This window comes from Cnephaeus nilssonii, assembly GCF_951640355.1.
Source record: "Cnephaeus nilssonii genome assembly, chromosome: 16".
NCBI classification, from domain to species: domain Eukaryota; kingdom Metazoa; phylum Chordata; class Mammalia; order Chiroptera; family Vespertilionidae; genus Cnephaeus; species Cnephaeus nilssonii.
Window position 1 is genome coordinate 15307062 of NC_137087.1, and position 25304 is coordinate 15332365.

Below are 25304 nucleotides of genomic sequence, written 5' to 3' on the forward strand. Positions count from 1 at the left end.
AAGTGTCATGTAAACATAATTCCGTGCCTAGCTTTTGATCCTATTATCATTTATTCTGATTCATACAATACATAAACAAAAATTAGAAAAAAAATTGTTACCCAAAATGTTACTTTTGGGGAAAAACTACTCTAGGAAAGAGAATTAGCTACTGATACTTTAGAAAGGAATCCGAAAAAGGAAATAGAATCTATTCTTTTTCTAAAAACACAATAATTATTCTAGAAATCACGAGTGCTCTCTTCCCCCACCACAGTCTTTCCCCCACTGTTACTTGCTCTGCAAAACTGATCATTGAAGTCAAGATGGGAATGGAAATGAATTTGTCATTCAATTTTTAATAAGTTAAAGGCATCTCAGTGACACAGCCAATCAGTCTGCACGCACACGCTGGAGGAGTCCTTGAGGAATCCTCAGACGGAATAAAACACAGCACCCAGGGCTGCAGAAGCTGGAGCGCAGGAAGGACAGCTGTTCAGGAGAGGCAAGGGAGAACGTGGGCATCCCAGGCGCCTCGGATGCAGAGCCAGTCTCTGTCAACTGCTTGCTGGAGGCAGCCGGCAAACACCCCACGTGGGGTCGCCTTTGTATTAGCATGGCTTGTGGGGTGTCCCCCAGATTCAGGGGGGGGGGGTACCAGCCACTACCCAGGCGGATCTCGGGGCAGGGTGTGGGCTGTGCCTGCCTGCGGGTGAATTCTTTGCTCTTTGCCTCTGCTGTGCTCCCAGTCAATTGCTCTTCACTCTTAATAGGTTGCTTTCTTTTCCTTGTGGCTAAACTTACCATCCAGCATGGCTAATCCTGGCTACTCATCCTTGAAATATGTCCGTCTCTCAAAGGGCTTGGCTACCAAAAAACACGGCAGGGTGTTTTTCGGTCATGATTCTAAAACTATACCAAAGGACTGACCAGCACTGTCCGCTAGTCCTCCCGCAGCCTGCCATGGGGCATGCCTGCTTGAATGCATTGCCCTCCGGGCCTGGAAAACTGGAACAGTCAGGAGGAGCAGTCCCTTGAGTCCCACGGCCCCACCCCCAGACCATCCACAGCTTCTCCCATGCTTTCCTTTCCAGTGACCTCGCTGTTTCTAAGCCACTAGCCTGCTCTTCCTCTGGTTTCCTGACCGTGTGGAGTTTTTTGAGCTAATTCTTATTTATGCTTTTTCTAGTGAACGATACTAATGTTCAGTTTCTGGACCAAGACGATGACGATGACCCCGACACAGAACTGTACCTCACGCAGCCATTTGCCTGTGGGACAGCATTTGCCGTCAGCGTCCTGGACTCTCTCATGAGTGCGGTGAGTGGGTGCGGGATCCAGGAGTGGAGACCTTCCGAATGAGGGGGTGCGGGGCTGGAGCGTGAGCGGCCGTGGAGCCTGGAAGGGGATCCCGACGTTCATCATATTATCAAGCACATAAATGTTGATTCAAATTCTTGAAGGTTCAAGTAAGGCTAATAAATATAGGTGAGCACTTGACCTGGTCTCAGGGTTGGAGAGAGATTCCATAAAGAAATAATACACATTTTATATCAAAATCTGAGCAACAAAGAGGGGAGATTTTGTGGGGTACAGTATCCCTTAAAGAGGAAAGCAAATGCAAAGGCCTTGGGGTGGTTGAACCTGACAATCTCAAGGAAGCCAGAGAAAGCCTGTGTGGGTGAACCACAGTGAGAGAGGGATGGGGGGACATGGCAAGGTTGTTTTGTGTTTTTTTATCCTCATCCTAGGACATGCTTAGAGGGAGAGAAAGAGAGAGAGACAGAGAGACAGAGAGACAGAGAGATATCAATGTGAGACACATCCATCGGCTGCCTTCCGTATGTGCCCCAACTGGAGATCAAACCTGCAACCCAGGTATATGTCCCGAACAGGAATTGAACCAGCAACCTTTGGGAGCAGGGGATGATGCTCAACCAACTGAGCCACCAAGCCTGATGGTCTTTTTATTTAAAGAGCAATGAGGAGGCATCGAAGGGTTTGGAGCTGGAAAGTGTTGTGATCAGGTTTACATTCTAAAGGGACTGCCTGGGATGGGGTGTGGAGGATGGTTCAGGAGGCAGGATGGCAGCAGGAAGTCTGAGTAGGAGGTTCCCATAGCTCAGACTAGGATAGGGCTGCGGAGAGGAGGGAGTTGTGTAGATTTCAGTGGTGTTTGTTGGTAAAATTGAAAAGACTTGGGAATAGATTGAATATGAAGAGAACAAAGTGTCAAGGGTGACTCCTAGGTCAGTGCCAGTCACTGAGACATAAGTTGTGCATGAGGACCAGGTGTGAGGACCGGGCATGAGGGCCAGGCCCCAACTGTTCTTTGTGGCAGGCAAGGACTGGAGTGGTGGCAGAGAGCAGAGGGACCAAAAGCATCTTTAGTTTCTCTATAACTTGATGTGCAGTGTATTATTTACTTTTGAGACTAAAAGTAAAGAACAGTTGAAAAATAGGTCCCAGCTAATGGAGCCATCCTGAACTATAAAAGCAGACATTTGAATGGATCATAACCTGCGGACTGTGACATGTTCCCACTGAGTGTCTTTATTTATTATATAGAAAAGGCTCTATATTTTGGAATTCTCAAGTTCGCAATTTTTGAAAATGCAGACATAGGCTGGATAAACACTGACCTTTGGAGAATCTATGAAAAAGAGTTTTATTGAACACATTAAGATCATAAACATAACTCAGAGAGGTTTTATACACATACATTTCTTAAAGAGCTTAAGAAGGCTATTCTCCTGAACAAGTTATACAACTGATATGCTAATATGCGTTATTCTCATCTATTCATGAAAGACTATCCCAGAAGGACCTCTATTTGAAAAAAGAAAAAAATATAAAGCTTTTTAAGACTTATTTAGGTTATTGTATATTGCTGAATGTGGTCCAACTGCAAGTATATCTGAGTTAAAAATCAGAATTATAGATTTAAAAATAATTATAAAACAGCATTCATCTGAATTAAGGCTGACTGGGCTCCAAGCCATACCACCGCCTTCCAAGCCAAGAAGGAAAGAAAGTGGTCCCCAGGGAGGGGCTCTCTTAGTTTCCCAGGCTGTGATCTTCCTGATGGCCTGAGGATGCTGAGCCCAGCCTTACCACCTGCTGGTGATGTGGGGCTCAGTTGGGGCAGCCTCCTTCAGCACGCTGGAACGAATGATAGAAGCTGGAGGACAAGCTTGTTACACTACGGTATTCTCTGCAATGGTTCTAGTCTCCAAATTCCGTTTCCAGCAGATTTCTGTAATTTGTCTCTTTGAAAATGTCATTTTACTTCTGATCCTAATTAGAGAGATTATAGAAGGCTGTTCTCACTAGGAGATAATTAAACTGTTTATTTTTATTTTCAGAATTGCAAATATATATTATTAAATATTATTTAATTCAAATTTATAAAATTATTTATGTTTTGACATACCAGACATTCAGTATATGCCAGGCAGGACTAGCTTACATAATTTTCAAGGCCACTTTTTCATAAATTATTAAGAATTTCAAAATGGTGGCAGCAGGGTATTAAATCAAGTGAGGGGCCCTTCTGAACATGGACCTTGGGTGACAACACAGGCCACACACCCATGAAACCAGCCCTGGATCCAAGGAATAAAACTGGTTTTGAGCCTCAGAGAACTTCAGCTCTACACAGCCAAGGAGACACATGTTGGCCATGGGGTGAGGGTGGGGGCACTGGATCTACACCTTCTGATAAAATCTTACCTGTGATTTCTTTGCATTCCACTCCAACCTTAATTAATTAAAAGGAGGGAGAGAGAGAGAGAGAGAGAGAGAGAGAGAGAGAGAGAGAGAGAAAGCGCAAGTGTGTCAAGGACCAAGACAGGGTGGACAGAAATATAAATTGAGAAAGTGAGGCTCCTCCAAGCAGCAGGAGCTAGAGGTAAGCGTCCATCACAGGCATTCGCTTACAGACAGCGTCAGGACATCCACACGCGTCTCTTTAGATGATGCTCTCCCTTTCTTAGCACACCTCCCAGAATTGCCATTTAATCACGTGTCTAAACATCCCCTGAATATTGTATTTAATAACTCCACTCCTGCTGCTTACTGCTTCATTTGTTAAAAGAATAATGTTTTGATTCATCACAGGCAATCCTGGAACAGATAGGGATGTTGCAGACATGGCCTCATGGCTTTCTACTACAAATCAACAGCAGAAACACGTGGCAAGAGGGAATAATTTTGCTTATGGGCTCATGCCTTTAAGAAGATCATGACTAAAAATTGTATTTTTCAGAACACCAGCTTGCTGTGCTCGCGCTCTCTCTCTCTCTCTCTCTCTCTCTCTCTCTCTCTCTCACACACACACACACACACACAAACACACACACACAAACACACACACACATGCATGAAAAGAAGCTTCTCTGTAGTTAGAGCTGAAATGGGCACATGGGTATTCAGATTTCTTTTCCCCACTGCTACCACTTCCCCCATCCTCATCCTGGATTTGAGTTCCACCGGGAGTCTCCCTAGAAAGAAAAGTCATGAACTCAAGAGCCAAACTGTTTGGATGCTGTTCCCAGCACCCCAATTTACTGTCTCTGTTCCCTTAACCTCTCTGTGCCTCAGTTTTCTTATCTTTAAAGTGGGGTGATAATAGTATCTATGTCATGGGACTGTTGAGGTGATTCAGTGAGATAAGGTTGTAAAGTGATTAGTGCAGAACCTAGCACATGGCAAGCTCTATATGTGCTTGTTGTTATTAAGCAGTACGTTGGGGCTTACTCAATGCCAGGCAGTGAAGAAGAAAGATGAAGACCCAGCCCTCACATTGTCCCAACCTTCATTCTACTTCAAGCAGCAGTAACCACGTAGGACATGAGTACCATCAGGCAGGAATGGCTGATTTGAAGCACATGAAAGCGTTTCAGTGGGTAGGGAGACCTGTTTTAGCCAAAGTGGTCAGAATCATGCTGCCTCAGGCAGTAACTTTGACACTGACACTGAAAAATCAGGAGAGACGGGGGAGCCTCGTTTTCCCAGGCAAAGGAAAGGCGAGGGTTGAAGAGCAGTGATGAGCTGGGCTTTGTTTGTCTGAGGGGGTGGGTGAAGAGCACCGTGGTTGGAATGTGGTAGACCTGGGAGGGGGATACCAGGACGCAGTCAGACAGGCCAGGCCATTGGCCACACCACGCAGGCTGAGTACAAAAGGCCACGTCCGGTCAAGTTTCAAGTCTGGGCTTAGACACTTCAGTCTTGGTTAGAGGATGCTCCCTTTGGATACCCCCGCAGCCGTAGAAAGTGACCTTGGGAAGCTGGATGCACATGATTGACTCTCTTAGTTGTACTTGCATTAAGGGCGGAACCTCTGAACTGTGTCATGGAGAAGAACAAGTTCTCAGTGAGCCCAAGCTAACCCAGTGCCGTGTGAAGTAAGGTCCACTAACAAATTACTCCTCCAAGCTGGGCAGCAAAGCTGGGGAGTTGTCAGCGTGGTGAACAGTAGTACGTTCTGTTGGGCTCAGAACATGCCACTCTGTCACATTGGACCAGGCAGGCCCAGGTTGGAAAAAAAATCAAATAGTTCCCATCCCTCATGAAAGAAAAATACTAAAAATAAAATCCACACCATGAAAACTAGGAAATATAAAAAATGGCAGCTATGACATGGAAAATGACAATTTTAGAGCAATTATAAACGAAAGGCAAAGTGCCATTAAAGTTAAGGCAATGTTATTAAAAGATGTGTTAATTTTCAGTTAAATTTTCTATAAAAGACCAATTAGTTTAAAAGCCTTGACAGCATTAACTGTGAAACATAAGCTCTGGTAATTATACTGTAAAAAAATAAAAAGAGGAAGATGCTCGGCGCTTTGGAGACACGCTGGCAGAGGGGCGTCCACAGAGCGGCTAGATGGCGCTGCGGGCTCAGAGTTCCAGGTTGCAATCAATGGCCCTTCCCCAGCATTTGTTGGTTTCCTCAATGCCCACTACTCGGTCTACTTACAGGATCTGAGAACCATCAACATTTAGAGGCCAAGGGGCCACACATATGCTGTGGCCCAGCTCTGGTATCAGAGAGGAGAACACAGAGGCACAGAGAAGGGGATTGCTTGTTGGTTGTTCTTTTTATGAACTACCTTTTATTGAGTTTTCATTGTGCATTAGAAGTTACACAAATCATCTCATTTAGCATTATCCTATAAGCTGTGTTTGTTTCCTTTTTGTGTGTGTGTGTGTGTGGTTTTGGTCCTTTTTTAAAAAAAATCCTTTTATATGGATGAGAAATACAAGGCACACACACAAAAAAAAGAACAAAAAGTTAAGAAAAAAATCCACTGTTACAGTTATTTGAATGGCAAAGCAAGGAATTAAAACCGTACTAGATGAATTCTGCAGTCTGTACATCAGGGGTGCCACGTTGCCTGACCATGGTAGTGGGAAGAAGGACTCCCATGTTCCTTAGACTCCATAGGTCTCCTGATTCCAGGCACTGAGCAGGACCCCAATTCCTCAGTTGTCAGAAGCTCCCCGATGTCCATGTGACACAGGATATGTCATAGCAGAGGCCTCTGCCCAAAGCATCCCTGGAGATTAATCCAGCCAGGCTGGAGGTTCTGGGCAAGATCCCGCCTAAGGCTCCGAGGACAGGTGTCGTGGACATGGCCATGGTAAGGCCCAGAGAAGACCACCAGGACCAAAGCCTGGGAGGCAAAGCATCTCACACACACACACACACACACACACACACACACACACACGCACACACACGTTACAGTCCTCCCTTTAGAATTGTTTTGTCAATTCTAGCATTTCTGTTAACCCGGAAGAGAATTGTGCCTTCTGGGTCAGGCGACCATAGAGAGGTTGTTTCAGCTGGCACATCCACAAGAATAAAGTCTTAGACAATTGGCATTTGAGGTCCTAGCACCAGGTTCACTGCATGATGCTGAGATAGCCACTTCCTGTGCAGAAAGAGCGTTGTATGCTCTGTGAATGGTCACATAAAAGTTTTTGTGACTTCCAATTGGACCAACTGGACATCCTTTTCCTGGGAAAGCACTGTCTTCCCACCGAGTTACTCACATCACAGAGACCTTGATGCATACTCAGAGCACACCCATATACAATGCTCAAAGTACTTCTCTGCAGGTGAGTAGAGAGGCTCGCAATAGGAGCCAGAGTGCTCTGCCACAGAAAGGCATCATTATCCTCTGCCATAGCAGGCGGTGCTGCCCGCTGCGCTGCTCCTTGATGCCTGCATGGAGAAGTCAAGGACAGAGATCTGGAACAGACACAGTGCCAGCTCAGAGGGCAGAGAATTGTGTCCAGAGTTGTCTTACAGAGTTGATCAGACACCCATAAAACCCTGCAACCCACCCTGAGATTATACTCAGTGATAATTTTGAAAGTGACACACTCTTAGAATAGCACACAATTACAGGCCAAACCAAGACCCAGGGATTAGTAGATGCTCAATAAATGTCAGCGACTGATTGATAAAAAAGATGACATTGTTTCAGTGTAACTGATTTCAGCACAGAAGGGAAAACAAGTCCTAAAGATCAGACAACACAATCACCTTTCATGTTGACCTTCTAGATGTATCGTTGCAAAGCAGAACTTACAGTGCTCTTTGTTTAAACATCATTGACTGTATTTTTATTAGAAAAGTTATTCGTACTTAGTGTGGAAAATTTGGAAAGCAGAGAAACATATAAAGAAGAAAATTTAAATGAACCAAATTCCCCAAAACCCAAAGATAAGTGTGGTTTATATTTTGGTATATCTCCTTCCAGATGAGTAGGTAAATATGGAATCATCCAGTGTTATATCCAATTTTCATTTGTTTGTTGACTATTTGTATTCCTTTTGGGAAGAGAGAGAAATGCTTATTTAAGTTTTTTTGTCCATTAAGAAAAGGATAATTTGTATTTATGTTGATGAATTATAAGATTTTTAAAATATATTCTGGATACTGGACCCCTATCAGATATATGATTTACAAATATTTTCTCTTATTCTATAGGTTTTCTTTGAACTTTCTGGATAGTGTTCTTTGATACACAAAATACCTTTAATTTTTATGAACTTCAATTTATCTTTTTTTCTTTCTTTTTTTGATTGTGTTTCAGGTGTAATATCAAAGAACCCATTTTCAAATCAGAGGTGATAAATATATACTCCTGTGTTTTCTTCTAAGTGTTTCATAGTTTTAGCTCTTATATTTAGGTCTTTGATCCACTTTGAGTTAATTTTTGCTTATGATGTGAGGTAAGGTCCAACTTTATTCTTCTGCCCCAGTTGTTGTACACCATTGGTTTAAGAGGTTATATTCTTTTTCCAGAATGGTCTTGACACTCTTGTTCAAAATCAATTGACCACACCTGTATGAGTTTATTTCTGCACTCAATTCTATTCCAATGATCTATATGCCTATCTTTATGCAAATACCACACTGTCTTGATTAGTGTGTTTTAAAATTAGAAAGTGTGAGGCCTCCAACTTTTGTTTTCATGATTGTCTTGGCTTTGTGGTTGTTTATTACTTCATATGAGTTTTACAATAAGCTTATCCATTTCTGGGGAAAAAAAATGGTCTTTCAGATTTTGATAGAGATTACATTGAATATGTAGCTTGTTTTGAGGAGTACTGCCATCTTAACTAGATTAAGTCCCCCGATTCATGAGCATGGGATATCTTTCCATTTATTTAGATCTTCTTTAATTTCTTTCAGCAATATTTTACAGTGTTCTGAGTCCCAGTCTTGTACTTCCTTGGTTAATACCTATTACTATTATATTATTTATAATGCTTTTCTAAGTAGGATTGTTTTTTTAAAAAAAATATACATATTTTTATTAATTTTAGAAAGACAGGAAGGGAGAGGGAGAGAGAGAAACTGATGTGAGAGGAAAACATCCATGGCTGCTTCCTGTACACCCCCTACTGGGAATCAGGCCCAGAACATGGGTATATGCCCTGACAAGGAATCGAACCAGTGACCTTCTGGTACATGGGATGATACTCAACAGACTGAGCCACCCTGGCCAGGGCACATGCCAGGGTTGCAGGTTTGATCCCAAGACCTTACATAAAATATTGATTACATTATATGAAGTAAACATTCTGATGATCTCAACTTTGACTTGTTAGTATTAGATACTCTCTAGTTTTAAAATAACTTATTATGATTCCAAAACAATTTTTTTTCTTTTTCTTCTTCCAACATTGACTGATTTAACCAGTCAACAGAATGCTTTTCCTTTACATCTGAAATACTGTGGTTCCTTTTTAAAAATAGTTACATTGGCTCTTTTTCCCCCCCTCTCTACATCTGAGCCAGGAGAGGTCCCTTTTTCAGTACACAAGATCACGGTGTGCTGTTGTCCACCATGTGTGCTGTTACACTCCCCCATTGACCTTGCTCTGGAAGGGTGATTATAATGCAGACGCTCTTGCTGAAGTTCTGTGTCCAGCACTCACCCATGTAATGTGCTGCAGGGCTAAGGCGAGGTCTCCTGCTTCTAATGCGAGGCTATCTGGCAGTGGGGACAAGTATGTACCTTGGAAAACTTTGGAAATGTTTGTACATGTGCCCTGAGCCACATGGTGGCCTGTCTCCCATTGCTGCAGCCATGTCCTAGGATGCAGTCCCCCGCCCCCCCACCCCCACTCCGACCCTCACGGTGCCACTCCTGGGCCTAAATGGGATCTAAACTGGGTCTTAGAATAAAGGCAGATTAAGAAGTGTGGATTCAAGGATGAAATGAATGGCCTTTCTCTCCTCCCACACAAAAAATGTAAAAGATTTTTTAAAAAGGAATGAGCTGACTATTTCTGTCATTATAACGGCCCCGAGTCTCTGTTATCAGGTCAAAGTATTTATCAGAGCTTCCTGTACACACTTGTCTAGGTGCCTCACATGTTTCGGTTATACAGTCCTTACAACCACTCTATTATTACATTTTACAGATCATGAAATGAGGCACAAAAGTGATAAGTAACTTTCTAAGGTCACCCAGCTACTGAGTGGTGAGGTCAGCATCGAACCCACAGCCTGACTCTCCTCCTTTAACCACTCTATGTTATCTGTCTATCCATCTATCCATCCATCTACCCATCCATTCATCCATCCATCTATCTATTCATCTATCTATCTCTCTATCAATCCATCTACCTACCAATCTATCCAGACAGATAATAGACATACACCATTATGTACACACATACATGCACATGCACACGCACACCCTAGCATCATTTCCTCCTTTACTCATCCTTGTTCTGCCCTGCCCAGCTGAGCTCTGGTAGAGGATACATCCTCCTAGGGGTCTGACTGGTTCTGAATAACACTCCTAGTTTCCTTTGATCTTGGAATTTTGTATCACTTGGGTATTTTTGTGAATATTTCCATGAGGAAAATGAACTCAGCCCCACTAGCTCTCATCTGAACTCAGAAGCCCTCATAGAATTCATTGCATGAACACTTGGTCTTATGACTATGCTTATTTTACTGATGAGAAAAGCCCAGAATGACTAGGCAACTTCCCCTAGACGTAGACCTAGTGATGCCAAGCAGGATGAGAACCTGCCCTTACCTGGTTTGTTCCCCACTATGTGTAGCCTGATAACCTGTTTGAGGAACTGCTGAAGTGAAAATGCAGCTGTCTTTCCTAACCTGCTCTCGAAGGTCCGTACATCCTCAAAAGCCACCGGCAATATTTGGTTGGATTTTATTTAGCCTGTTTGATTTCTTCATACATGGGAGAATAGAGTACAGACCCTTAACTGAGGGTTTTTTTTTTTTTCTAATTAGGCTGGGTGACAAATGTCTTCTTTTAAGCTTTTATTTGACATCCTACTAATTCTTTTAAAATACCCATTGTTTTACTCTTGACAGATCTGTTCTGTGTCAGATGTGAGACAAATGTACACGTAGAGGAAGCTTCTCTAATCAGCTGTATTTGCCTCAGACTCCTGAGGTTATGTAAAAACCAAAAGTGCACACACCAGGACACGCACCTCACCATAAACTTCTCTAGCATATTTAATTGATTTCTGGGTTAGACTGTATCAAAGCGTGTGATTTGTTGAGCATGTGGCCTTAATGATGCCCTTGGTATCTCCTGCCAAAACAGAAGTTGTTTTGTGTGGGTTTTTTTTGTTTGTTTGTTTGGTATTTTTTTTAGAGAGAGAAAAACATTGAATGCTGTTCCATGCATTCATTGGTTGCTTCTTGTGTGTGCCCTGACTGGTGATTGAACCCCCAACATTGGCATATTGGGACAATGATGCTCTAACTAACTGAGCTACCCAGCCAGAGCCAACCAACACGGAAGTTTTGCCATTGTTGAGGGAGGCAGCTTCTAGGCACATGGGCAGCAGGGCCTCAGGGGCAGCCCTGCTTGGGTTAGCTTGGGCCAGGTGCATTTCGTTACACAGGTAAGCGGTATGTACAGCCCTGGCCACACCAATGATGGGAAACACCAATCATTTCGACTTTAGCCCTTTAATAAAAATCCTCTGAATTGGTTTTTAAGTCAGGCTCTCTTGGCAGAACCAAGTAGAAGAGAAAATAATGGAATAATTGGAGGCTGCTGTCTTTTCACTTCCCACATAAAATTATTTGAAGAGACAGGCCAGAACTTTAAACAGGAATGCCAAGAAAAGTTGTAATTTGGATGCCAGTTGTCATGACTTTGGGAGGGGTGTGCTTAAAGGACTTCCCCCGCCTCTCTCTGTCTCTTGCAGACATACTTCAATGACAATATCCTCACCCTGATCCGGACCCTGGTGACAGGAGGAGCCACGCCAGAGCTAGAGGCCCTGATTGCGGAGGAGAATGCGCTTCGCGGGGGCTACAGCACCCCCCAGACGCTGGCCAACAGGGACCGCTGCCGCGTGGCCCAGCTAGCGCTGCTGGACGGGCCCTTTGCGGACTTGGGGGTGAGTGTACTGTGCAGAGGTCACCTCAGCCTGCTGTCTGGTAGTCGCTTGGTCCGAATAAACTGTGGCAAGCTAAGCATCTGTTTTTTCCTACCTTCTAAAGTAAGTAGGAAGTAATGTTTACAGTTTACTGTATGTGGGGCGCTATGCTTTACATGTAATCATTCATTTTGACTCTCATGGCAGCCCTTAGATGTAGGTTCTATTATCAGACACTCTAAGGAAACTGAGGCTCGGAGAGATGGAAGACTGGCCCTATCAGGAATTTGCATCAGGAACCCTGGCTCCAGAGCCAGTGGCTTACTCATATCCCTTAGGTATCGCCTCCCAAGAGAGAGAAGACAGTAGGTGATGCCAACATGCAGTCAATTCTGGGAACACTTTCAAAGGACCTTGGCATAGCTCAGGGCTACTTAAGCCCAGCTGTACATGAATAGCCCATGAGGAGCTTTTATAAATTACTCCTGGCCATGCCCCGCCATCAGGTTTCTGAGTTTTGGTGTCTGCATAGGACCCAGGCACTGGTGGATTTCAAAACGCCACCACTAATTATGTGCATCCAGGACTACTGGCCAAACAAATAGCATTTCCTGTGGACCAGTTAATGTCTCTAATTCCAGATGCAGGTCTTCTAATATCTGAGGCTGGACTCAGCCACTCTCCTCCACTCCCTCCCTGCTGCAGAGGGGACCAGTGCCAGCACTCGGGCAGAAGTATGCAGCCTTGACTAGTATTCCCAGCCTACTCCAGGATGCGTTCAAGGGGAGGAGCCACAAGTCTTGAGAACCAATAAACCTTCTGCACACACCATAGTACCGCTCAAGGAAAGGGTCACTTTCTCCATTTCTTCTGAAGCCCTGATACTGACTTGCACCATATACTAGTTCGCTTATGGGCAGGGACCTCTTAGACTGGGCTTTTTTGAAAGGCAGTTTCCGCAGTTAGTGACTCTTTTAACTATCATCTACTTACTGGTATTTTAAAAGGACCAAGACTTTAAATAATGGTAAAATTGGGCTCTGTGTGTGTTCTCTGATATGCCTCCATGGAAATCCCAGTGACAGGAAGGACAACGGCAGTCACTTTATCCCCAGGGAAGTCATTCTTCAGTGCCCTTCCTATAATGATAACACCAACCTGCGGCCACCTGGCTGCCTGAAGCCAGCATTGCCAAGTGAACGAATGTGCTTTAACATTGCACATGGGGCTCCAGACCCTGGGAAGGTGGCTGTGAACTGATTAGGCCTGTGAATCCCGGTTATTCAGCCTGCAGACCGCCAGCCCCTGGGGAAACATTTTCCCTTCACTCTTGCCGTCTCTGAGGTCTGTAAATTGTGCTTTTCACACAGTCCTTACCTGAAAGAGTCTGTCGCCATAGTACCTGGCGGGGTCTTTTCTTCTTGCAGGGATTTTAATTATCACTCGAGCGGCTTTGACGCCACGGTCAGATCACAGTGACTGCAGCCACGCTGCGGCTACACATAATCACCAATTTGCCGGGCTGGTTTCTTCTCCCCAGCTAACGTGCATCTGCAACCCTCAAGCTTCACACCCTCCAAGTGAGGGAGAGGCGCCTTCTCCTTAGAGCTCTCGCTGCTTACAGTGGAAAGCTAGAGAGAACCGAGGGAAAACCTCATTATTATCAGCATCCCGAAAAATCACCAATTTGGGGTGTAGGCTGTTAACCACATTGCCCTTTACAGCCACCGTCCCTTGACACAGACCCTCCAACTCAAGAGACACCAAAACAAGCATTCCTGAAAAGGCCCATCCCCCCTGGACCTCTCCCTGCAAGCCAATAAAAATGATGCTTCTCTCCGTTGTCTGTTGTCTCCCAGGATGGTGGTTGTTATGGTGATCTGTTCTGCAAAGCTCTGAAAACGTATAATATGCTTTGTTTTGGAATTTACCGGCTGAGAGATGCTCACCTCAGCACCCCCAGCCAGTGCACGAAGAGGTGAGTATACTTCTACTCTGCTCTCCCACCGAAATGCAGTGACATACATGACCCACCTGTCCCCTTAGGAAGGCAGAGGCCTGTATACATGCTCTCAGCAAGCAAATCACTCTGCTCACATTGGATCCAGCACTGAGTTTGGAGGTTATGGGAAGCTTTTTCCTTGCATTACTAATCGCAGATGTGAAGACATTGTGGGAAGAACTCAGGTTTTATAGGAGAGTTCTAGCCCCTAATTACAAACATTTGAATAGGAGCATCTCCTCCAAACTCCAGCCACTGGGATAATTCTGTTGGTGCCTAATGTAGAGATATTTCATACTGCTAGTATTTAAGGTAAATGAATCCTTCGTCATCTCTTAGACACTTACATTTTTACTTAATATATTTTTAATTGACTCACTCATTTTCTTTTATATATTTACTTTAAGAAAATTATATACTTATCACCACAAGCAGAAAAATGTATGCGAGTTATATTTTTCTAATATGCATTAAGATAAATTCGTAGCAGCCCCAAATTAAAAGGACATCCTAGAATGATCAAAATCAGTGTGTGTGCATATACCCCAGGTAACAGTGCTATAGAGTTGAGTGTTTCTCAGCCTTGCTTGCATATTAGAATCACTGGGGGTGCCTTTAAAAACAGTACTCAGATTAATCTGACTTAACCTGTCTGGACTGAAAATAAAATTGTTTAATGCCCAGGGATTACTGTGTATAGCCAGGGTTGAGAATGATTGCTGTAGCCAGTGGGTTCTCAAAGTTCACTGAGCATGAGAATCACCTGCAAAGCTTGCTAATCCACAAATTGCCGGACCTCATGCCCAGAGAGTCTGATTCAGTAGGTTTGGGGTGCAGTTGCTTAAGAATTGGCATTTTTAAGTTCCCAGGCAATGCGGTTACCTCTGGCCTGAGGACCACACTTTGCGATCCACTGCTGTCAATGAAACAGTTATTTTTTTTTTAAAGTCATGTCTGGTGTGAAGCAGAGAAAGCCTGATCACACCGAGGAGCACAGGTAAAGCAGGACTCATGGGCAAGGAGGTGTTTTATGTTCTTCGTTTAGTCAAATCCCCACCAAAGTAGATTTTTAAAAGGTAAAGAGTGAGGAAGGACTAAGAAGATGCTACATTCTGGTAAGCAAAGATCCTGTGATGTGTGTCTAGGACTGTCAGAACGTTCTAGAATGAAAGACACAGTGCAGTCCATGCAACCTCCTGCGTGCACTTGGGCTACTCAGGATGGGAAGCAAACTTGACATTGTTGACAGGGGCCCTTAGATCACAGGCAGGACAGTTTGGTTTTTCCATTACCGGCATTGATTTGGCTTCTTGGGATGTCAGGACTCAGGGCTGGTCTCCTCTGTTGAGCTAAATGAAGGAAGATTTAGTTCAACTCGGAAGATAATGTTTAAGGCTTTGGACCAATCATCAGTCCACCTTCCAGGTGGTCTGGTAGACCTGAGGAGCCAGGCAGTTCCTTTTGATGCAGAGTCAGGTGACATCTCCACCCAGTCCTCCTCACCCTGTGACCTCTCTGTTCTCCCCGGCCAGGTATGTCATCACCAACCCCCCGTACGAGTTTGAGCTCGTGCCGACGGACCTGATCTTCTGCTTAATGCAGTTTGACCACAACGCCGGCCAGTCCCGGGCCAGCCTCTCCCATTCCTCCCACTCGTCCCAGTCCTCCAGCAAGAAGAGCTCCTCCGTTCACTCCATCCCGTCCACAGCAAACCGACCGAACCGGCCCAAGTCCCGGGAGTCCCGAGACAAACAGAAGTACGTGCAGGAAGAGCGGCTCTGATATGTGTATCCACTGCCACCGTGTGTGAAACTGTATCTGCCACTCATTTCCCCAGTGGGTGTTTCCAACAGTAACTCTCCCCATTTCCCCCTGTAGTCCCCCCCTTTTTTTTACACATATTTGCATATGTATGATAGTGTGCATGTGGTTGTCATTTTTATTTCACCACCATAAAACCCTTGAGCACAACAGCAACAAAGCAGAAGGACCAAAAGTTATTTATGATTCTAGGGGGACAATAACCCAAAGGCATGCTCCAGACCTAAATAGCTCACTGTGGGAACGAGGTCGCAGATTAGCGGAGCGCTTGCGATCCCTGTCACTTAGGCAAAGCAAGTGAACTAGTTAGGGAAGTTGATGTAGAAGAAAAGTTCAGTCTGACTTATCGGGATTATCAGGGTGCTCTGGGTTTTGATTTTGTTCTTGTTTTCCTTCCTTCCTTTCTTTCTTATATGTACACAGTCATATATACACACATGTTTATTTGAAACAAGCAACCAAAAAGGAACAAAAACATATAGAATGTTTCCACTCTCTGGGCCGAAGGATCGCGAAGCTTTTGAAAAGCTTTCTCCATTTGTGTACAAGATGGTTAAGTCTCTGCTTGTTGTAAGAGCACATCTGAGGTTTTTTAGCTACTAACCCAGGGCTTCAGTCCCAGAGCTGGCTCCCTTGGGGAGTTCAGATGAACATTTCTACCCTCACAGTGGAGGAAAGAATCGTATTCCATTTGTGGATCTATCAAATTCTAGTCATTTAATTTAAGTGCAAAGAGGTTTGATTGCATATTAAATTGTTATTCTGTCTCCTTACGCTGCCATATGAATAGTTATTTTTTTTCTTTCACTTTTGACATTTGGGATGAAAAGCCATATGTATCATAAATATCAGATGTAAGTCATTAAAAACTGCCTTCCTGGGACTTTTACATCTTTTAAAAGGTGAATTACTTACCTTATGTACAGAATAAATAATGCTCCGGAAAGAGCAAGTATTTTTCCACACATTCTCAGGGGACCTTTTTACTCCCCTCTGTTTGATTAGCTAGGGCCCCCATGCCTGGTAGGAGCGAGGGCTGGGGCCACGGTGCCGAGAGAGGAAGATAAAGCCAGCAGCAGATCATTGTTTCTTAGGAGCCAACATGCTAAATAAATCGGAATGTAGGAGGATCAAGCCACAGTTGACTCAACAGAGACAAAAGCCAGCTACCACCTTCAACTGTTGGTACAGCTGCATGACGCTGGCTGTCCCACAGCCGAAAGCTGGTGGGAAAAATTCCTCCTCATCAATTTCTTAATCGTAGCCAATTCACGTAGGCCGGTGAAGGGCAGTCATAGACAACTGCTCCTTGTCATTTTGAGCTGGGGAGGAGGAGGAGAGTACAACAGTGAGCCAAACACATTTTGGTATAATTATTTTTTTTCTTTTGTTTTCTTTCTTTCTTTTTGTCAGTTAGTAAGCATGAGAGGAAAGGTAGAAAAATACCCTCTTTTCAGTATACAGTTGTCAGATGTTTTATGCATGCAGATCACGCTTTAGGCAGTGCAGTAGTTGTTAAAAACTGGCCCACCCCACCTTAACTGAAGTCTTATACAGATGGGCTAGCCCTGGGCTGGTAAATACATATTTAACATGTTTACTTTCAAAAAATCCCATCCAACAGAAGAGGGTGGAGGGGAGGAGGAAAATGTCAGAGCTGTACCATCTCTGAAAAGGTGTTTTTATGGTGAATGGTTTGGGTTTAGATTTTGGATGCCCTGTTCCCCCAAGCATGGTAGTTTTGGAGATTTGCTTGCTGTGTGAATTGACAAGCACTTTTACTGACAAAATGGTGAGGCTCAGTCAGAACCTTGATCCCCACTCCAAAGGCAGGGCCATGCAGTATTCAAACCAGTGAAGGGGTGGGGAATAATTGTATACATGTATATTAAAAAGCCTTATGAGTGGAAGGTTTTCTTTTCCAAATTATTTTTGTCCCTAGATATTGATTTATATATTATGTATAACTACCTATCTTTTTATATATAACTATATAAATATTTCTCTCTATATACACATATGTATATATATATATATGTGTATACACACACACACACACACACACACACACACACACACACACATGCCCTAGTTTTGGATCATGAAGATCTCTTCATGCCTTCTTTGCAAAGGAGGTTATCAAGTAATGCCCTCAGAACATTTATAACTATAAGAATGTGCCAGTTAAAGTGCTCAACAGGAAATATGACAGTTTAAAAGCATTGTAAAACTCACATAGCTTACTTCTCTCTCTAAAGTGCAACAAGGATGAATAGAATGGGCCAAGGTATGACAATTAATGGTTCTGCATGACCTAGCCACTGCTGGGGGTTTTCTTCTATACCGTTGTCCTTGTGAAAACTTTTGTGAAATTAAAAAAAAAGGAGTTACAAATTTTATTCTGTTATTGGTTTGTTTATTTTTATTTATATTGTTCTGTTTGTGGTTTTATTTCTTTTGTTTTGCTTTTTCCTCCCTCCCATTTTCCCTCCTTCCCTCTCCCCTCCTCCTCTTCCTCCCTCCACTTTCTAAATTGCTCAGCGCAATGAGGCTGTGCTGCTGCTACTGCTAGACCCTTTAGAGTTTGTTTTGGTGTTCTTGGGTTTGGGGTTGGGTAATTTGGGGGGAACTTCTCTCCATCTGGCTTGCCTTTAAATCTGCACGTGGCCTCCCTGCCCACCTTGGTACCTTGCTCCAAGTTCAAAAGCATTTTCCCATTAAGAAACCCAGCTTCCTCCACTCCTCCCCCCATTACCACCACCCCAACCCAGCCCCCCATCAGTCTGTCCACATCTCTGTGTTTATCTTGGCAAGACCTACTAAATCGAGTGATGATGCCAGGTGATAAACTTTTCTGGAAAATATTTGCAGTACTCCATTTGGCAAACCTGCTTCTCGGGTAATATTTCATCCTCCTTGTGATTGAAACCAGGAGGGTTATTGATGGCAAAAGCATTGGTCTCCTTTATGTTTGATCAGTGTGATCCAAAATTAAAACTGTTCAACTGTATGTAGCAACTCAGTAGCTCAAACCCAGTTATCTGGGGGCTAACGATTCAGTCTCTATATTACCTAGGTCTCTCCTGCCACCTGCCTTTCAGACATTTGTTAAATTCCAACCAGAGATTGGGCAGATAGAGAGAAGTAGATCTAAAATGCCTTTTATATGCAATCTGTTAGCAGCTCTGATGAGATGATATTGTGACGGGAATGGAGTGGAACCAGACTGTGACGTGAGATGACATTGGGGGTTTTTCCTGGACTTGGGCACACAATTGAGAGTTGACTATACTTGGGTAATGAATATATTCAGTGATGAAAAAGGTATTATTATTATTACTTTATTTTATTAGCCAAAACGACTATACTATACTTTCCTCAATAGGACCAAGAGTCTCTTCCATAGTTTTCTGTGTGACCCCAAACTTCCCATTCCTCCTTCAGATTCTCTTAGGGAGGAGGCATACAAGTTTTATGTCTCTCTTCTCCCCTCTCCCTGCTAAAAAAGAATCGAGTAGGTAAGGGTAGAAAGTGAGTTATTTGAAGAGAACATATGTGCATTTGAACAGACCAACAGGTAGAAGCTCAATTATCTGCTCCATTCTAGAAGGGAAGCAATTTGTAAGCCATTCAGGCCAATTTGCTTTAGGCTTCAAAAGGGGTAAACCTTAAAAGTACGTGGGTAGACCAGGAGGCCTCCACAGCCTCAAAACTCGGATGATAATGAAATCATCAACATCCCTAATGATTGCTACTTGGGGTCCTTCCTGAAGCCAGTTCAAATGGCTAAAGAGAAAGCTGGACCCCTGTGTGTATATTTATATTTATACCGCAGTCCAGAAAAGTCTCAAATTCTATTATAAACTCTAAAGATTGTGCCCCAGAACTTAACTCACAATAGGTGCTCATTACATACTTTGAAATACACTGACCTTAGACATTTTTATATCTTTCATTATTTTATAAACCATCTCTACCCCATTGGCTTATCTTACAAAACACAACAGATGCCAGTAGGTGCCCTCAGGATGCTGCTGTGCTGTTGGCACTTTCTTGGGCTGGGTACCCAGTGCCTGGGAAAGGGGCACAGTCCTGCGAGCTCAGTGAGTGGAGATGGACTGTGTCTTCTGCCAGCGTAGCCAAGATCCCAGGTGACCAGGAAAACCTTTTGCCTGGTTCTTCTTCAGCATGGGAAAAGCCTAAAGGTGTCTGCATCCCAATAGAGACAATTAAATCAACCTGCCCGGTTCCTATAGCAACAGGCTCCTGAAGGAGAAAGAGAAGAGCACAGAAACTCAGGGCCTGTGGAAGTCCAGACAGGGTAAAATCAATGTCTCAGCCAGCTCCTTGCAGCCCATCCTGCTTTGTCAAAACATGATAAAGAAGTAGCTGTGGGCACCTGTCACTAACCTGGTTGCCTGTCTCCCACCAGGAGGCTGCACATTCATTCCTTGGGGAAGTGAGAGGGATTATCTCAGCCACCTGCCACCTGAAAGGGAAGAGTGTGAATTCCGCCCTCCAGGCATGGAGGGCCAGGAGGGGGCAGTTTGCTCTGCCCTGGCAAAGGCAGCATTAGATTTTCAGGAAGAGGAGGCAAATGCAGTCATAGTGGACAATTGCAAAGAAGTGAGATAGTTTTCATAAACAAATTGCTCTGGTGCTGGTACAAAATGACTTTTATTTCTATAAAATAGCCACACTCTGCCCAGGAAGAGGAAAGGAGACTGTGACTGTGTGTGAGCGGGGTCCCCTGGGAGCCTGGGGGTCTGTAGGACAGAGGGTGAATGCCAGACCGCCCCTCGGAAACGGGCGATGTGAAACCACACAGCATCACCTTCGAAGGCTGCACTCCTTGTTAGCTCTTTCTGTCCTCAACTGCTATGTCTATCCAAATGGAATCTTTTTCTTTCAATCCCTTTCTCTCTAAACCTCAGCTTGTGACACGGCGAGAAGTGGGGCAATTATTCCAAATGCCTTCCCTGTATCATCGTCTCCCCTTTAATGCATTCTCCTCTGGGGAGTAGTTATGTGAAAAGGCTAAATCCCACAGTGCTGACAACCCACGGAGCCAGCAAAGAGACTCAATTTTCACAGTGCAGCCTGTCTCTCTGCTTCTGGGTCCCCAGCAGTAATGTCAGCCCAGATCGGGGGCCTTCCCCACCGTAGCCTAATATTCTGGTGGTTGGAGGAAATGCTGACCGTATTCTGGACTCTTCAGTCTCAGTGATGAAAGTAGCAGGGGAAGATGGGGATGATTTGCGGGTGGGGTGGGGTGCCTGTGGAGCGAAAGCCAATATTTCAAAGATGCAGGTACCAGAGGAGGGTAGGAGCCCTGACCTCCCCAGACAGTTCACCCCTGCTCCTCACCTTCCATATGAAGACTACCCAACTAAACCCCCTCCTCTGTCGTTGTCTCTATTGCCGCAATCCTCATTCTTCAGGTCACCCCGTCCACCCCCACCAATTTATATACCTCAGTTCTCTACTCCCAGCTCATTTGCAGTCGTACTGAAAGATACTTCCCATCCTTATGTAGCAGAGATGTAGATGCTGTTGGTATCCTTGTGTGAAAGATGCAGAATCTGAGGGATAGATTTATTCATTGTCACCTAACTAGGAAACAGCAGAGTGGAATGTGAAACTTAAGTCTATAAATTGTGCTGCTATGGTATAATGCCTTGATAATGTTACTAATAATTGCTAATAACCTTAACAGCTCACACTGACTTACCCTGTATCTGGACTTGTAGTAAGTGACTCATGGACCCCAGCCCCTTTTATCCAAGCCACAGCATTAGGACAATCCTATAGTAGGCCCCATTTTACGGAAGAGAAACTAAAGCTAAGATACAGTTTCTAATAACTTGCTCAGAGCCATGCAACTAGGATGTGAGCGAGCCAGGTCCATCTGAGCTTAACCTACTGCCCCAGGCCGTCTCCTTGGCCTACACTGCATTGCTTGTCCATGCCGACACATCATGGCATGGCTGGTCTGGAGAGGGGCATCTGCCAATGGCAGTGCAGGTCCCTTACCAGCATCTCTCTGCAGTTACTTCCAGGTTTCATCTTGCTCTACCGGGCCACTTGCCACAGACTGTGCAATGCCACTCCCGTCCTAACTCCAGCAGGTCACCTGTGTCCTCCCAGGGAGGACGCCAGCACTCATCCTCAGGAAGCTGATTAGCAAGCGGGGCTGTTCTCTGGCAGCGAGGAGGCCCTCTCAGTCAGACCTATTGCCCTTCTCATCTGAGGGGTGAAATACAGTTCTGTAAACCTTTCTGGCATGTGGGCCGAAGCTAGGACAGGAGATACACTCAGGGATTTGAATTTAATCCTAGACCCCTACTTCAGCACCCTTTTGAATTTCTTCCCTGAACACCCTTCCTTATGGCCAATTTTGTAGCCACCCATGGTCACGGTTTCTTTTTTGGAAGGCAAGAGTCACTAAACCAAGGTGTCATTGTCATACTTGAAACTCTCTCCACTGAAGCAGAAAGGCTGGCGATCAAGTGTGTGTGCCACTGAAGCCTTTGGGAGAAGCTCCTCATGCAATGCCCCCGCCCCAGACAGTCCAGTACAATGCTCATTTCCACTTCCTCCACATCCTAGCTCACCAAGTCTCCTCCCAAATTGAAAAGCCTGTGTCTCAGGCACAAGGAGACCTCAGCTTGCCTCCCGGATGGGCGTTAACACAACTTGTGTCACAGCCGAATGGTCGAAACACAGGGGCTACTCTGCTTAGAATGCTCCTAGGGCAAGACATTTAAAAGGAAGGAGAGAGCGGATTACATGGGGAAATAATTCTCTCTTTCTTACAGGCAGCAGAAGGAAATTGATATTCTCTGCCGCCGTGAAAGGTCAAAATGCCAACTTTGAATTGAACTGTAAAGACTAAATTCTGAACAATTATTGTCGGCAGCAGCTGTAAAAATTTCAGCAAATTGCAGCTGTCTTAGGTCTTTCACCCAGACGACCTACTCGTTTTCTTGTGCAGAGTTCACTCTCCCTTCCAGCCGGGCGTGAGCAACCTAGCACTAAATCCCTTTGCCAAACTAGTCCACATGGTGGCGAGGCCAACACAAGGGAGGCCCAGGCAAACAGCGCTTCTAACATCATCTTTACACATAAACCGCTGGAAAAAGTCATAGTTTGAAATTGTTTCAGCGGCCTGGCAATGCTTTTAAAACATGATAACCATCACACTTTACTCCTCTCTGAAAGGTTAGTTTAATCGTAGATCACAAAAAATTGGTTTCCACAAATGCATAATGGTTCATCTATGTCACACTTGAACTAAATGGTTTTTTAAATGGAGCTGAAATTATTTTGATGTGTACACAGTCCCGGGTTTCTATACAACCTTTTTTAACCAGCCCATCAGGAACCTTGCCTCGAAAGCCTCATTAATAATTCAGATGTGCTGATGACTTTAAAAGATCTATGGAATTGAAGCTCAGGAAGAAAGAAAGAAAAAGAAAAAAAACTCCGCTTGACAAAAAGATAAATGAATGTAGAAAGAAGCTGTAGGAGTCTGGCAAGCTGTAGATCATCTCAGAACAGATTGTAACTTTATCATTCTGTCAGGGGGAATAATTTAAAGCACTTAATCAGTTAGCTTCGCTGTGAGGATGTAGCATTATGAATTCCTATCGTCCAATCTGTTCAAATCAAAGTGAACTTAATTATAATAGGTGAGAGAGCCGGAGCAGGAGAGAGGGGGGTAAGAGAGAAGGATCCACGAGGCAGGAAGTTTTCTGGGGGGTAAAGCGAGCTGCTGAACAAAGGGTAGTGAGTAAGCTTGCACCAAGGCACCCCCCACCTCCAGCCATAGTGTTGACATCGAGGGCTTGGTGTACTTGACACGGTGAGACAAAGTATGGACCAAGGAGAAATAAGCCAAGTGGCCATCAGCTAAGCATAGATGCTGAACACATATGCGCTCACACACACAGCCCCCTCTGTCATGCCAGGTGAGCAATGTTTGTTAACATAGCAGTTTAGGACCACCGACAAGGCAGTTATGAATTGCTCTGCTAGGCAGAAAAGGCGGCTGGAGAGGTTACTGTCTCTACAGCAATGGGTGAGCTTGAAAGCTTCTCCCTTTTTCTTTTCTTATCCTAAGCCACTAAAAGGAGGCATATGATTCCCAAGTTAGACTGTCCTATTTGCCCAGAACATACACATGGCCTCTTTTCCAGAAAATTTCTATCCTAGAAAGAGGCGGGGTGAAGGCTAGGTCTTAGAAACTAGCATTGAATTGCTAAGAGGATGCCAGGCCATTGCCTCGCAGCCGGGCCCTGAATGCGCCAACTCAGCATTCTTCCTCTGCCATCTCTGCATCCAGGGTGGAAATGAAATGCCAAGTCTTCCTTGAGCCCCCTTGTCAACAGCTTGGGTTAGTATAGTCAGTTCAGACGGTGCCACTAGGAATTCTTTTCATAACTTTATACCAACACCAAGTTTTTTTTTTCTTGAAATTTCAAAATCCTCTGAAAACATGGGTTGCTATTCTACTTTATAATCTCATTGGCCAGCAAAATCTGTGGGTTTAACTTAAGACCCTCAAAACTGGCTTGCAAACAAAATAGAAGGATGGAACAGTTGAGATACAAGTTGAAGTATGCTTTTTACTAGCAAAGCTAAGTGCAGGCTGAGAGACCGAGACCCTGCGTGAGATTCTACATCACTCACTCTGCGCCAGAGACAGTGCCCCTTACGTTCCACTCAGATCGATGGACGCCCAAATCTCTCCTCTGGTACCATGACTATACCCAGTATTTGATATATTTAGCATCTTCTTCCCACCAAAGCTTTTCCGGTCACTAAAGGAACCCCAGAGAACATTACCAGCGTTTGTTTTCCAACCCTTCTGTATTCTCTGAGGTTCCCCCCCGGTGCCTCAAGTCCTCATGGCCCCTTGGTCATCACTTGCTATGGCAACAGAGGTATGTTTCAGGTTCTGGGGTTCTCCCTACATTGCACTGTCTCTCTTAGCAACGACTTCATTGTCAGCTTCTATCTATTGCCTTTTTGCATTTTTCTATGAACTTTCCAAAAGCTTTACCCTAGAACTAATTAAGCTTCTCATTTCTCCTTCTTGTTCTCTATCCATTTTGCCCTTTAGCAGAAAAGAAATGGTTTACAGATGAACCGGATAATGCCTACCCCAGAAACATTCAAATCAAGCCCATGAGTACCCACATGGCTAACCAGATCAACCAATATAAATCCACAAGCAGCTTGATTCCACCAATCAGAGAAGTTGAAGATGAATGTTGACTCCCAGGAGACCAGAACTATTTTTTTAAAGCCTGACAAACTTCATAAATGGTGATGTGACTTTTCTTCCTCTTACACACTGAATCACTGGTGGAAACCTTAGGATAAGCGAGATTTGCAAGAAAGATAAAGTAGACAGATCTTTCTCTTTGTCTGCCTTGAATATTGCTTCCATGTATTTTGGAGAAGAAAATGATTTCCTTTATAAATGAATATACTAAAATAGTCATGTATAGCCTCTAGCATTTTAAATTATTTTTATTTATTAGAAAGAAAATATATTTTTTCTTTTTTTTTTTCATTGTCAAATATCTTCCCTAGA

General features: G+C 44.1%; 1 protein-coding gene across 21 annotated transcripts in view; it reads left to right on the forward strand.

Annotated features, from left to right (window-relative positions):
- The window catches only part of KCNMA1 (potassium calcium-activated channel subfamily M alpha 1), a gene marked incomplete at both ends in the record, with an annotated part of 694964 nt that extends 669982 nt beyond the window's left edge, over positions 1-24982 (forward strand). For 9 of the 21 annotated variants that reach the window (XM_079794088.1, XM_079794073.1, XM_079794076.1 and 6 more), the window contains 5 exons: positions 1169-1299; positions 11707-11901; positions 13740-13858; positions 15415-15639; positions 24828-24852. In XM_079794088.1, the coding sequence (XP_079650214.1) occupies positions 1169-1299; positions 11707-11901; positions 13740-13858; positions 15415-15639; positions 24828-24852 (695 nt within the window). Of the gene's footprint in view, positions 1-1168; positions 1300-11706; positions 11902-13739; positions 13859-15414; positions 15763-17961; positions 17991-18244; positions 18276-24827 lie in introns of those variants that run through there. The other 12 variants (XM_079794081.1, XM_079794087.1, XM_079794070.1 and 9 more) reach the window with 4 other exon arrangements.
- Positions 24983-25304: the final 322 nt, after the last annotated feature.